This window comes from Eleginops maclovinus, chromosome 11 (assembly GCF_036324505.1).
Source record: "Eleginops maclovinus isolate JMC-PN-2008 ecotype Puerto Natales chromosome 11, JC_Emac_rtc_rv5, whole genome shotgun sequence".
Classification (NCBI taxonomy): Eukaryota; Metazoa; Chordata; class Actinopteri; order Perciformes; family Eleginopidae; genus Eleginops; species Eleginops maclovinus.
Genome location: NC_086359.1, coordinates 18,694,088 through 18,708,424, shown reverse-complemented (window position 1 = coordinate 18,708,424; position 14,337 = coordinate 18,694,088). Strand labels below are relative to the sequence as shown.

At 39.5% G+C, this 14,337-nt stretch overlaps 1 protein-coding gene across 2 annotated transcripts in view; it reads left to right on the top strand.

Annotated features, from left to right (window-relative positions):
* The window catches only part of gabra3 (gamma-aminobutyric acid type A receptor subunit alpha3), a 94,370-nt gene that overhangs the window by 24,029 nt on the left and 56,004 nt on the right, over positions 1–14,337 (top strand). For both annotated transcript variants that reach the window (XM_063896211.1, XM_063896210.1), the window contains exon 2: positions 2,283–2,389. In XM_063896211.1, coding sequence (XP_063752281.1) covers positions 2,304–2,389 — 86 coding nt within the window. In that variant the 5' untranslated portion in view covers positions 2,283–2,303. The remainder of the gene's footprint in view (positions 1–2,282; positions 2,390–14,337) is intronic.

Below are 14,337 nucleotides of genomic sequence, written 5' to 3'. Positions count from 1 at the left end.
GGTCACAGGTAGCAGCATTATTAGAGCAGCCTGCTATTTGAACACTAACCTGAAGTGTATGTGCACATCCACTCATTTGTTTACTCCTCCTGTAATGATCAGCCCTGCACAGAGGCACTGAGAACACAGAATCCCCCCGAGGAAAGTGTTTGATCTCCTTTCTGTTCAGTGGCAATAAAAGGAGGGGGGTTGGATTTCAGAATCACAATGAGAGCCTTTTAAATATGACACAGCTGCAAACACTACACGTGTGTATGCTCGAGTGGCCTGCACCCCAATCAATTGGTTTCCTTTCCCTCATTTTGCTCGTGTTTTCAGGCTGTATGTCATTTTCACAAGAGGTCATTCAATTGTTCTGTAAATTGCCAGACTGCAACCGCCTCGTATAATTACCAATAATGACAGTGTTGGGATGCATTCGCTGTGAAACATCTAAAGAGTGCAGACATAAGGATAAAGGAAATTCTGTTCCGCTATAAAAGGGCTTTATTCCAGGGTTTTAGGCTCTGCGTTATCATGGGAGTGATTGGTCAAATCGTGTTTATGGGCTTCTCAACATCTACGTCATCTCTCTCATTAATTCTGAGAGTCGTGTGGGCGTACGCATATGCACAAGCACTCACAATGAATGGATTTAATAGTAAGGATACGTATTTGGTTTAATTTGGTTCAAGGACATGAAGGTTATTGAATATGTTATGCATTCAATTTGAGTATCACATATCTGTGATGGTAATAATAAAAAATAAAACAAAAACAAAATAGGTAAAGATGATTAAGGGATTTTGCAAGTGTAGTAAGGACTGTATGCTTCACCTTTATTATTGCTTTTACAACTCTTCCCTAGACTCAAGTTTTGGAATAATGGTAAGAAGTGAAGCAAAAACAATTTTTTATTCAATGTTCCAATATCATAGATGTGATACATATCCTCATTTTAACACACGCCTTTATGGTCATTTCAGATGATGAAAAACATTTTTACTTAAACATGAGAAATGTGGCACTGGTCTATTTAATTATTTTACTAAGAAGAAAATATTTTACTTCTCTTTCTCTTTAATATCTGGAAGAGCTTAGTAGTTATTGTCAAATAATATTTTTTTTAAATTATAAATGTGAGTTGATATTAATGTCTTTCTTTCTGTCGTATCAGGATCCCCATTAGCACCTGAAAGAGCTGTGGCTTATTTTATTAAATATTATGTGGCATCAACTGTAGTTCCTTTATCGAATCAACCTGGCATCGGATATTGTATGGTCCTAAATATTGCTAAAATATCATAATAATTTAACATGTAATTTATACCTAACAGTGTAACTCCTTTAAATTAATAAATGTAAAAAAAAGTTACAAAAATGATGTATGAGACCTAATGAAACATGATGTACCACAACATGAAGATTCAACAGCAAACTGAAAAAGTGTTAACAGACACCAGCACTGGGACTGCAGGCGGGCTTACAAATGGTTTTACCTCTGCCCCACCCAGGGCCCGAATAATAAAACTAAATATAAATTACACCTGGTGTCCTGCCTAATATGATATAATATCTGGCTGTGGACAATTCATCACAGATAATACAATTAAAAGATTGTTTGTCACATAACCAGGCATGTAACCAGGTGCGTTTTGGATCAGCAAATAGGAACCTCCGACAGGTGTGCCGAACAGCGCGTGGCAAATATTAGAACCGGAGCTAATTACTGTCGGAAAATGTCTGGTGACGTGCGGGAGAGAGGAACACAGTGATACATACAAATGAAGCTTCAAAGTCTTGTTGTTCCGCCGAAGGACGGACGGAAATATGTGAAGCAGACAAAGTCAACCGTTTTCATTACGATGATTTGTAGGCTAGGAGGCAACACGTGACGTCACATGGTAGCTCATAAACTCCACTAATAAACGTTTTCATTTAGATTTCATTTTAAACGCCGTTAGATTTATCTTTCCTCATATAAGAAGACACACAATATGATTTATGTCCCATAATTAAAAAAAGACCAATAATATGATACGTTTGACGGCCTCAGGCTGTCATGTCAGTGTCAGTTTGAGATGGTGGCAGTAACCATCAATCACAAAACTCAAAAATATTAAATATATATGAGAAGACAGGTTAAGCAGCACTACAAAAAAACTGAATATTAAGGAAGTAAGGTTGAACATTTGATGTCAGTTCTGCATTTACCTGTTAAGCTGGGAAAATTTGTTATCGTTTTCAAGCTGTTTTCAGTGAATACTGTATGACATCATCTCCCTCTTCTGTCTTCTCTGCAGGACCGCTCTGTTTTAACTGATATGGCGGCTACACCGTGGAAGCCTATATCAATACACATGGGCTTCTGGATCTTCCTCCTGCTCCTCAACCTCCTTCCTTCAGCCAGGTATGACAACAGCTGACTTTAATTTGCCTCTCAGTCTTCCCCCCCTGACTTTGTCCCCCCCCCCCTGGTGATGTATATTATATTTTGTTTATCAGGCTCACTCCTGCAGCAGACAATGTAGTCTAACGAATGCCATTAAAAGTCAAATCTATACTGTAAGCACAAAATCAAGAGATGTTCACACAGAGAGATAGACTTGGGTAAATTAAATATCCAAACCTCTTTAGTGATTTTGACGATCACAATTGGCTGGGAAAATCTTTAGTTTTGAATAATCCATGCTAAACGTTTATCCATTATTTACTGAAGTCTCAGGATATGAGACTTCCTGGATCACACTGTGACTTTCACTTTTTTGGATGGGGTTTAAAAATAGAACCCATGCCAGCTTGTCATAATTAGGCCCAAAAAGAGCAAACGGAGTGTAGCTTGTGCTCAGCACCGGTCTGAATTTCACTGACTAGTGAATTAATTTGCATTGTGCAGCACACCACAGCCATGATTGTCCATTCACAGCATTTCCCCCACACTGCATCCCGTGCACATTTCTCAGTAGTCAGCAAAGAAATATATACAGGAGAAATCTCTGGGATGTCTAGAAGTCATTCAAACCACACTGCTTGTAATTTCAAACGAAGAGATTACATAGGTAGCCATGTTGGCACTGATAAGGTGCTATGTTATGGCGGGGAGAGTAAATCACTTAAAGATTTTGCACGCTGTGAAAGACGGACCTGGAAGTGAGCAGGCAGGAGAGAAATCATAACAGTGTGACAGGGATTAGCCCAGATGTCTTTGTCATTGTGCCACTTGGCTCTTCTTGCTTGTTAGGCACACACACAGTTCAAATTACATATATTAGATAGAAATGTGTGGCCGGGACACCATTGGTCCAGGACAGTTTTTCATGGTATGGTCACCTTGGTTGCTTTGAAGGCGAGTCCTAATGCTACAGTGATAAGTTAGCCACAGCTCGCTATCAACTGCGTAGCAACAGTTTGTGGGAGACCCTTTTGGTTCCAAATATTGATACATTTGACTGTTTTGTGTCTTGTGATCATGTATAGATTCTCAAAAGATTGTTAATTGATAGTTGTCATGCAAAGGTTGGTGTTCTATGATGTTACAAGGAGTATAAGAAATGCTGAAACAGATAACACTGTTCCTAGAAATGACTTCGGTGGTTTCTTTTATTCTATGACAGTTTTCATGAAAACTCTAGCTTAACATATCCTAATACGCTTAATATTGGCAGATTCTTGCTGATACACTGCCATAGTTTCCTACCCCATCCAACTCCTTTGGGATGAATCCAAACCCTGACTTTGAGCTCGGCCTCATTACACAACATCAGTGGCCGACCTCTCTTGTGACCTCGGAGCTGAATGGGAGTCTCCCCCCCCGTCTCCCTGCAGCCGGCTTCCAACTTTTTTTGGGAAGCTTTCTCAGAAGAGTAGAGGCTGATGCAGCATATTAATGCCTCACTGTTTTTGGAATGAGATGCTATGTTCAGGTGTCCACTTCTATCCGGATCAGAAGTTGTTCAAACTGTGAGGTGTGTGAAATAAGAGAGGAAGGGAGCAAGAGGGTCGTTGGGCTGCAGTGTTGGTAAAAAAAATGTTTTAGAGTTTGATTTAAACAAGCAACTCAGCACATACTTAGATTCAGTGTGACAAATGCTTTCTAGAAATGTCCTTATTACCGACAGATCCTCATAACTGAAAATAACAGAAATAGTTTGACGAAAAAAACATCTCTGATAGTTGTCCGTATATCCCTATCCCTATGTTTTTTTGTTTCTCTGGCAATAGGTCTGTGACATGACTTGTTTGTTTGATGTACTGATTATTATTTGAGCTTAAAAATACAGACATTTTATGTTGAAACAAATTGTTTGATAATTGGTTTTCTTTGTCACTTCAGTAGCTAAGTCACCGGGTTATCCCTCTGGTTCTTTGTGTTTTCAAGCATATCATTACAGACAGCTGTCTATATAAAATATTCCTCTGTCGGGAGGACAAATTTAATTTACTCATTCAGGGATAAGACCTACGCTACAAGCTAACACTTAATTCAGCCAACATCAATAGTGCCAATTTGCCAACATGTATACGAATACTATAGCAGGGAAAAAACAGGTCTGAAGTTGACCTTTGAAAACCCATGGTCAAGACATGTTGAGGTTATATAAAACAAGATTTACACAAAACCTGCTCCCACGGTATCGCGTGACAACAGACACACAACTGTTGTTACTTCTACTTTCACATTTACAAAAAACATTTCTTAAGGATAACTCATATTTTAACCCTGACCTTGGTTTGATCGTACCGCGTGAGGCTGGAGAAGATTGATGATAGAATTATTGGCATTAGCATTCAGGATGTTAATGATCATGGAACGTCATTAGATAGGATGAGAGCAGTAGGTTAATAATGGAAATGTATAAAGTGTTGACACATTCAGAGACAGAAAATTGTCATCACACCATTTCCAGCCGGGCCTGAGCAGTGGATGCGATTCATTATGCATGGACCTAACACAGCATGTGACAAGGATTTTCACAAATGTTAATCTTTTTGCAATTACTTGAGACATGATGTAGTGCACATATGCAAAGCACTGGCACATCAGTCTTTACTTCACACATTTATTCAGTTTAACCTGTACTAAATGAAGAGCCTGAGTTCATTTGAGGGAAAGAAATTATTGTGCCTCTCGAGAAATCTGAACCAAAAATGGAGTTTCTCTCGGAAATGTTCATCTAAAAGTGAAAGTAGATATTAATTGTCCATCAAAGCTAAAGTTGAGTTTGGAAATAATCCTCAGAACGTCGGCTTGCACATATTCCCAGAATATCTGCGTATCAGCAGAGTAGTTTCGGAGAACTGCCACCTCCCTGATGCCCGCTGATGCTATCTGTGGGCTCCAAATCAGCTTTACTACAGCTGAGGCAGGAGACTTTCCTAATGGATTAAGGTGTAACAGACAAATCCTCCATATAAGGGTCTGTCATACTGCTCATCACCGAATTTCCAGCACACTGCGAGACAAGGCTGATTAAGCTATTATTCCCAGGAATCCATGTATTGCATATGAATGAGAAGGGCTGTTTTTATTTCTGTTCGGCGAAGGGCTTTTCGATCCTTTACCTCTTTCCAACCCCCGCCTTCCCCTTCTCCAGTCAACACCTGACAAGTTTGGACACTCCGGTTGTCTTGTTGTCTATTTTGTTTGTTTTCCATTGGTGAGCTGCTGGATAACGTGTCACATAATCAATAGCTATAAGCATGAGAGTGCTATATGTACACTTTGCTTATGGATTGAAGTGAAGTTGCCAAGGCTCCCTTTGCTTTCTCACCCCGTCTCTTGCATGAATAATTCAAAGCATGGTAGAGAGGGGCATCACTTTGAGATGCGACCTGGTCAACAGATAACATTCTGTTTCGGTAGTGTTGTCAAGGTTAATGTGTCACAGGTCTGTGCAAGGGCAATGTATTCATGGCTGAGGCACTTTGCTGATTGAATGACCACGCAAATTATTCATACTAAAAGCCAAAAGCAAAGAAAGTCAAAGGTTTATGAGATGTCACTAATATTAAAGCGGAAATGATGGGTGAACATGTGCTTCGCGCCTCACTTAATGACATAAACAACAATTATATGCATTACATTTAATGAAGTTGTATCTTTTAACCACAAGCTTAACTGGGGAGGGTCATGGTAGAATCAAACCTTTTTTTTTTTAATATTGGGCACAGACTTCGAGAGCTTTATATCGACAATATTGGAAATAATAAGTGCAGGTACAGTACAGTAGGTCAAAGTGATACGAGAAAGAGATCTAATGGAGGCTCAAAATAAATGGCTGGTGTAACAAATTTAACCTTGGTTTCCCCTTACAAGTAAGTGGTTTGGATAAAAGTTTTTCAAACTTGTGAGGACAAGCTTGAGTAATTTGAATGAAGACCAAACTATTGAATATATTATTCATTAAATCAAAAAAATATGAAAACAGAGTACTCCTATCCTTTTTTAGTTTTCTTACAGTAATTATGTTTGACCCTTTATTAATCTGTTTAGCAGTTAGTTCCTTTTAGTATTCATGGAAACCTACTAATCGAGTCCCTAACTCAGAAAACGTTGACTTCTTAGAGAAATTATGCAAGTAGCAGAGGTAGTGGAATCGGAAACTAGTGTCCCAAATTCTTTAGAAATGTCATTGATCTGCTCACTAATTACTTTTGAGCTTCAGTCCATTTCCTATTGATACAGTGAACTTCCCTGCAATGATCTTCAGAGTAACCAATTAGCAGACATTCCCATCAGGCACGAATCAAACTGAATCTGGATTGGATTTCCCAGAAGGCGTCTGCACATTATGGACCACTAAGTCACAAAACACTCATATAATGCACCAAATATCTGACAGAATGGACCACAGAAATATTAACACAACATGAAACCGTTTGATTTGATTGGTTGATCCAAAGATGCTCTATCTGTATCTTTTGCTTGATGTTTCCTATTTATGATGTTCCTTTTCTTCTTATTTTCCCCCCTTAAGGGAAATGGCTCTGACTCACTTTCCATGGCGCATTGTCTACGAAACACAATCATTTCAGTACATCCCATATCTTTCGCCACCAGCAACATCCGCCCCCGACTCTTTCTGAAGTTAAATCTGTGTCTGAGGTAATGCTATGGATAAACAGTCCATTCAATACGGATTAAAAAACCCTTACACCTAACTGTGCCTTTCAAATGTTGCTCTGACGGGTGAAGTGTTGTGAACAAAGGGTTTGGAATGGAAAGTGTAGGAGTATAGTATAAAATCTGTCTGATTTATAGGGTCATCTCAGGGTTATTTCATGGAGTTAGATACTATTCTGTGTTGCTGTTAGCAAAACAAATATGTTTTACTGAAATCCGGACTAACTGCATTCCCCCTACTCCTTTTGCTGCAATGTCTTTTGGTTAAAAACTACTGGAATATCCATTCCAATTATGGACTGAAAACCAACACTTTCCAGAAGTTGGATCATAAAACGTAAAAACACAGAAGCTGTGCAGTAATAAAGGAATTTAATATCACACAAACCAGCTGTGCTGCGTAGTTCAACAGCTCGGAAAATGTGTCAGAAAGCTTTGGCAATTTATCAAGCAGCTTTTTGGAGAAGAGTCAGTTTAATCATTCCTATAGGGTGGACAGTTGTGAATCTCCACCCTAATTTTTGGCAGAGTAAGGAAAGACGACTTTGTGGTTTTAGTTTCCTAGAAAGAACCGAGATCCATGCACTCAAATTAAATAATTGCTAGTTTAGCTTATTATTATTATTTGATGGGTTTATCAGCAAGCATATCCTTTAAAATCGTTAAATAGTGGATCTGCTCACACATTAAGAAAGGAATCAATGATGGTAATAAGCAACTATCAAATCTGTTCTGTCTGTTTATGTTATTAATGTAAGGCTCGTCCTTTCATCTAACAACTCACATTCTGTGGTTTCAGTTTCACAGAGCTATCACTGCAGATCACATGTAGCTTGTTTTAACTGCAGCTAAAGAGGAAAAGTGGAATAAGGTTAATGCAAACTGAGCAGAGGGTTCGGTAGGCTTTGTAGGGTTATAATGCAACATTTTATTCCAGATAGTGTGGTTTAGAACAAGGTGGACGCATTAGTCCAAGTAGTCAGTAGGCTTCTGAGACTCAGAGGACTGGTTTGGTCTGGTTTAATTAATAGGTTTTGGGCAGATTCTTCAAATGTATTCAAAGTATGCATTAATCTTCATCTGCAATATGGAGAGAGAAAAGAAATGCAAAAAAAAGGAGTTTTTAAATACATGGAAGACAGGAGAAACTGTTCAGTGTGTTTGATTGTATAATGAACATCATGGTACAGTATTAACAATATTGCTTTATTTTTTGAGTTTATTGAGAGCAACACACCATGGTGCAAGCATTACATTTTCTGTTCTATATGTCATTAATATATTCATTCTTCAGCACACCAGGTGATAGGCAAATGAGAAATTACCAGGTATTTGTTTGTTTTCCGCACCAAAAGTAGAAGGCTGCACATAAAATGATTGCATAAAAAAACAACATACATAAAAAGGGGTTTCAATTGATCATATTATTGGGATGATTGTAGCCTTAGCAAGCCATTTACATGCACTATAAAACTAAAACACTATATTGTAGTACTGTAAATGTCCCCTCTGTGGGACCGATAAAGGTATTCTGATTCTATATAACATTATAGGAATGGTAAAACCCCCAAAGAGCATAATAGGGCCTCTTTATGCTACATTATAAATAGTTAGAAGCCTGTTCCTGAGGGATACTAATAAAGACGACCAGGTATCAGCAGTGCTGCTGTTAGATTAGTGTGATAAAATTACTTCAGTTTTTAGGTGTACCTGAAGCTCTACCACCTTCCTCAGAGGTGTCACAAGTGGAGGTGCAATGTGTGCTGATAGGTTGTCATAACATGCTACCTCGAGTTACATTGTGGGAAATGTAGACACCAGATTTAGAGAAGGAAGAAGAGCACATGGGATAACATTTTGGTTTTTTTTCCAAACAGGATATTTCTGGTTCTGCTGCTTGATTTGTGATACTTTTATCTGGTCCATTGCATTTTACAAGTTCAATTCAAACATTTACCTACTAGGTTGTCTCATATTTTTATTAGTTCTTCATTATTTTTTAACTGAAATAATATTTTAACAACCCTTCTTCCAATAATTTTGGAAATCAAACAAAAATGCCAAGCGCTTTATAATATGAGCTTCTCGTCTCTAAGAATATGCCTTCTTTTAATGTGTTATTGAATTGAATTTAAAGTGGCCATCTTGTTGTTTTATACATTTTATAGAAAAATGATAAGGCACTGCAACATTATAATCCAAACAAATATAAAATATGTTATCCCATGTGTATCCTCCATGTTTGGCAAATTTTACTTATTGCCTTCTTTAATTTCTAGATTCTTTTTGAGGTAAGATCCCATTATGTTGAGTAAATTCCATAACCTGGACGCTGTAGCGATGTGGCTGTGTGTATGGAAGGTCATCTGAATGTCCTTAGTGTCGCAATGTGGTTGGCATGCTGAGCAGACTGCTGTGAGTGACACGCTTTTACTGCAGAGGCTAATTTGGAAACAGCTCAATGAATTTAATATTAAAACCTTTATATGAAATGTGTTCATGTAAACTTTCAAACATTTACTATAAAAAAGGTGCATATATACCCTGATATCCATGAGTACAAACACACTTCCATATATTTATTTATAATACAGCACACCTTTCAGCAAGTTGCACTAGTTTAATAGAAGCAGGAACATTCACATGTCGTTGTTGGTTGCAAAAAGTCATTTCAGCTGGAGTCAGCAAACAAAGAGAGAAATCAAGTTAAGGATCATAACGATCAAAGATGAAGGAGAGTGTGATACCGAGATGGAAAGAGATGAAAGTGTAACACTGCTGACAGCGCTGTGAGTGATCAGAATGAAGAGCTCCCATATTATCAGCCTCTTGTTTCACAAAGCACCGAGCGCCGTGACATACAAAGCCAGATGGGGAATGCAGATGTTAGCAATAAAACCCAGCAAGACCCTGCGGTGTGTGTCCTTTACCTGTGGCTTCGGGATCACTAAATCAAGGCACTTTAGGTAATATACACAGGAAATGTGCGCACGCTCCCCGGCTGGGGAATTACATGGAGTGCAGTCTGGCCTGTGTGGCCAGGATTTATGTGTAATTTCAGCACGGTCTGATTTGATGTATTGGATTCTGTTGGCACCCCCTCCGCTAGCTGTAAGAACGCTGTATTCCTTGGAAATTGTAATGGGATTTTGAATTTAGTGAAGGGTCGAATGTCAGGCTAGCTCTAGAGTTGTATTTAATCTAGTTTTGCTGTGGCTTTATAGGAAATTATTTACCATATATACTCATCTGGTCCTGTCCTCGTCCATGAAAAATATCCATATCTTTTAAAAGAGTCGGCTTTAAAGCGCTTCATGCTATGGAGCATGGGTACAGTTATAAATGATCTCCTCATTGCTGCTGATGCAGGTGATTGCGCTTTTGTAATCCCTGTAGATATCAGTGTGGCGTGTGACAGCGAGAGCCGCGGCTTTCTTCTGAAAACGCCTCGGAAAGTAGGTTGGTGTCACAGTCGTTGATATCACACTTTTCAGATCATATCTTTATGTTAGATAATGTCCTGCTGCTGTAGGAAGCCCGTTGTCTTATCCAGCGTAGCTATTTCTTGGCATGCTGTTTTTTTTAATCGGTTTCCTCTTGCGTTTGTCCTTTAATCACAGTTACATCATTTATAAATAGGTTTAATGTATTTGTTTGGTTAAACCTTGCTGTTCATGTATTCATTGTGCCTGGACTGCGTTTTCTCATTAGGTTGAAATAATCGTTTGCAATGTTATGATTGGAACAATGAACTCAGCCCATTTGCGTCATTATTTTTCAAATAACATTGCTCCAGGTTTTCATTTTGTATACGCGGAGCCGTAGGCCTACAGATGATAGGTCAGGATTCATTTGGCAGCTTGAACAGACACCGCTTAGACATATCCCTGCCCGCTCTCTGACCTTGGTTGTCATGGCAGTGAATAAAAGCTAGTTTAAAGATCAAGTTAAAACTGTTAAATATCCAACATCAAAAAAAGCAGAGGCTGTTACGGCAGCGGATTGGGAAATTGAGACTGTGTGTGGGAGGATAAGACAGGCTGAATGTGTATTGAATAAGAAAGGGATGCAGTGCAGGAGTAATTACATAGCAGTGAAGTTCAAATAAAGAAGAGAATATGAACTAAAAACTACTGTATATTTCAGATTTGTCTGAGTCATTGCCAAACACACACTGTATAGAGGGGTGCAGGGATGACGTATTTCTGTAGGCCGACCCGGAAGTAAGCTGAGCTTGAGTTCCCTCGACAAAAAAGCAATGTGATTTCTCCATAGGATTTTGGAATATTTAAAAAAATAAGATCTTTGGAAAACGAACCTGTTTGACAAATGCACGTTTTTTTCAGCCGGATAATCTCCACATGTCCACCCTACTTTTTATCATTTTCCAATCATAAATCTAATCGCCTCAACGCCACGAACATTTCAAAAATACAGATTCAAAATTGTACAAGTTGAAGCGTTTGTTTTAAGAGTTTGCAAGAGCGCAGGTACTTGCTTTCAAGCAGAACAGGGGCAAACAAACTTAGCTGGAGTGTTTACGTGTTCAGCGTGTCGTGGATCCGAGACCTTATACACTCACAACATTAGGACCATAGAAACACATTAAGACACGGACACAGAAATAGTTGAGGTTAAATATTATATTGTTACGTAACAGACATAATAATGTGAAAACACCACGTTGCTCCCAAGCAGTCAATCGCGCTGTGTCTCCCAATGACAGTAAGATTCGTACACGTTGATATAGGAAAACATCCCGCCTCCAACGCGTACACACATTCCAACGCATACACATTAACCTGCTACAGATGCGTAGGTCACTAGTTTTCCCTGAGTATAGAATAACAATGTCAAGGTCTTGAGAGATGGCACATATAGTGTATGCAAATTATGCCCTTTCCTGGAAACTTGGTGATAACTATATCATTCACATTAACAGGCGTAATGACGTACAATGTCCTCGACAACTTTTGTAGTCCTATTCAGCCACTTGTTAACAACCATCGTTTTTCAGACACGTAAACTCTTCAAAAATCTCCAGTGGGGTGGGAGTCACTGCTGATGTATTTAATGTCGTGATCCGTCTCTTAAATTTGTGTCAACCACAGATCTTATTTCAAGCTATCCCATTGACATTGGCTATGTCTCGAACCGGACACTTCAGACAGTGCACTGAGGTTCAGGGTCCTGCATTGCAGAGCACTGACATCTGTGGTGCGCACCTTCGCTGATAAGTGTTCGATTCGGGACAGCACTTAACGTTAAGCACCTGGCGGAAGTGACGAACGCAAATCTGCTTGCGACTCTAAACCCGCGAAACATTAGCAAAAATAAACTACATTTGTAAACAAACCTACATGAGCAAAAATTAAAAATGAGTGTGGTTTTGGTGATTTTTCTCTCCTTGGTCTACCCCTTTCTCCACCCCATGTGGAAACTTCACCGTCTCCGCAATCGTGGGAGGATACTGCGTTTACTTGCTGAACGCGAGCTGGTATGCAAATTTGACATTTTGACGGGAGGGAGGGGGAATGTGCGTAAACATTTAGCATACACGCATGAAAGCAGCCCAGCGCTCCTCCTCTTCCGCTATGTAGCCAAGATGGCGCCCGTGAGGTGCGCGAAGTGTCCATCGTTTCACACTCAATTTTTTTCCATCTGAGGGGCACCATCCGGGTACTTTTAGTGCGCTGAACTCTGCCGATTTTGCCAGTGTGACCACCCTAAGCCCCCAAAGTCAGTGTCCGAAGGGCAGAAGTGTGCGAATCAAGACAGGGCCTCTGAGACGAGGGAACCGGAAGTGGGAACATGCTAACTCACTTCCGGGTTTTAGGACTCATTCCTGGACCACTATATATGCATGGGATTTCTCTGTGGATGATAGAAATGCTTGTAACACTGGCATTATACTAGGGCAAAACATCAATTGTATGGATTGTCAAAATGCTTGGCCTTGCAGCTTTCTACAGAAATTGCTCCCCATTCCATTTCCATATGAATCAACCAACAGGCACAAAAAACATACCATCGATATGTATAGCATATATGTAGAGCCATGAGAGCCTATAACAATATGTCCCAGAAATTAAATTATAAAAATGTAGGCCATATATAACGTGTAGGAGCTCAAGAAAAGTGGAACAGTTAGCAAGATACATGTTTTTCTCTTTAATATTGAAAAAAAGTCACTTCATACATTCACTGCTGCTCTGAGAGGAAGCTATTCAAAAAGTTCTGCAAATGAACAGTTTGAGCCAGGGTGCTATTCAGTGCTCAGGGGGAATATTTACGCCAACACACACCTTTGTCAAGGACACTCAGACACACCTGTGAGATACACATTTCTGTAACTCCAATGCAGGGCTGAGATTGCAAAGAGCTTCCACAAATTACTGAGCCAACTTCCACAAAGTCGCAGATGCAATTTCTTTTTGCGCACATCATCAACTACATGGTAGAACAGCAGTGCTGGACAATTTGTCGATGGTAGCAGCTGGAGATTAACCTTTTCCAATTGATTTTATTTTCCTCCTCTTGTTCCACTGTCTGAACAATGTGTCTTTTAAACACAGTCTCCCAACTTTTGGCTTCTCACAGTGTTCAATGGGCCAAGAAAGCCTAATTTGGAGTCCACCTTTTGCTTTAACTGGAAGTGTTAAACAGATGGTTTGGGAAGAAATGCAAGCCATGGCTGTCGTTATTGCCGACCAATTATTGAGAAAACCTTTTCCCTAGTGGAAATAGTTTTAGCACTCCTCTTCTCTGAGCAAAGAAGGCCAATGCAAATCTCTTGGCACTGTCTGAGATGTGTAACGATGTGTTCCTTTAAATCAATACAACGGGTAAAAGAAGTCGACACTCAAAAGAAATGTTTCCAGTGAACACATAACCTAAGTTGGCATCTCCTGAAAACACACATTACATTGGAGGTGGTTTGAGCATTTGCTAAAAATGTCCCCCAGCTCCCTGTCGTAAGAAGTTTGCCAGGCATCGCCTACTGGGAAAAGGCCTGTGGGCCGACCCAGAACATGCTGCAGGGACTGAAGCCCAGCTGGCAGCAGAGCTCCTGGGCCCCTTAGGAAGAGCAGGAGGAAGTTACTGGGGAAGGATAATAAAAACAATATTATTAAGATGCTTTCTTTATAATGAATGATAATCAATTATGATTAGAGTAGAGTACGCAGAGTTGTCTATGTACAGTAAGCACTATAGGGGCATTAAAAGCTAATGTT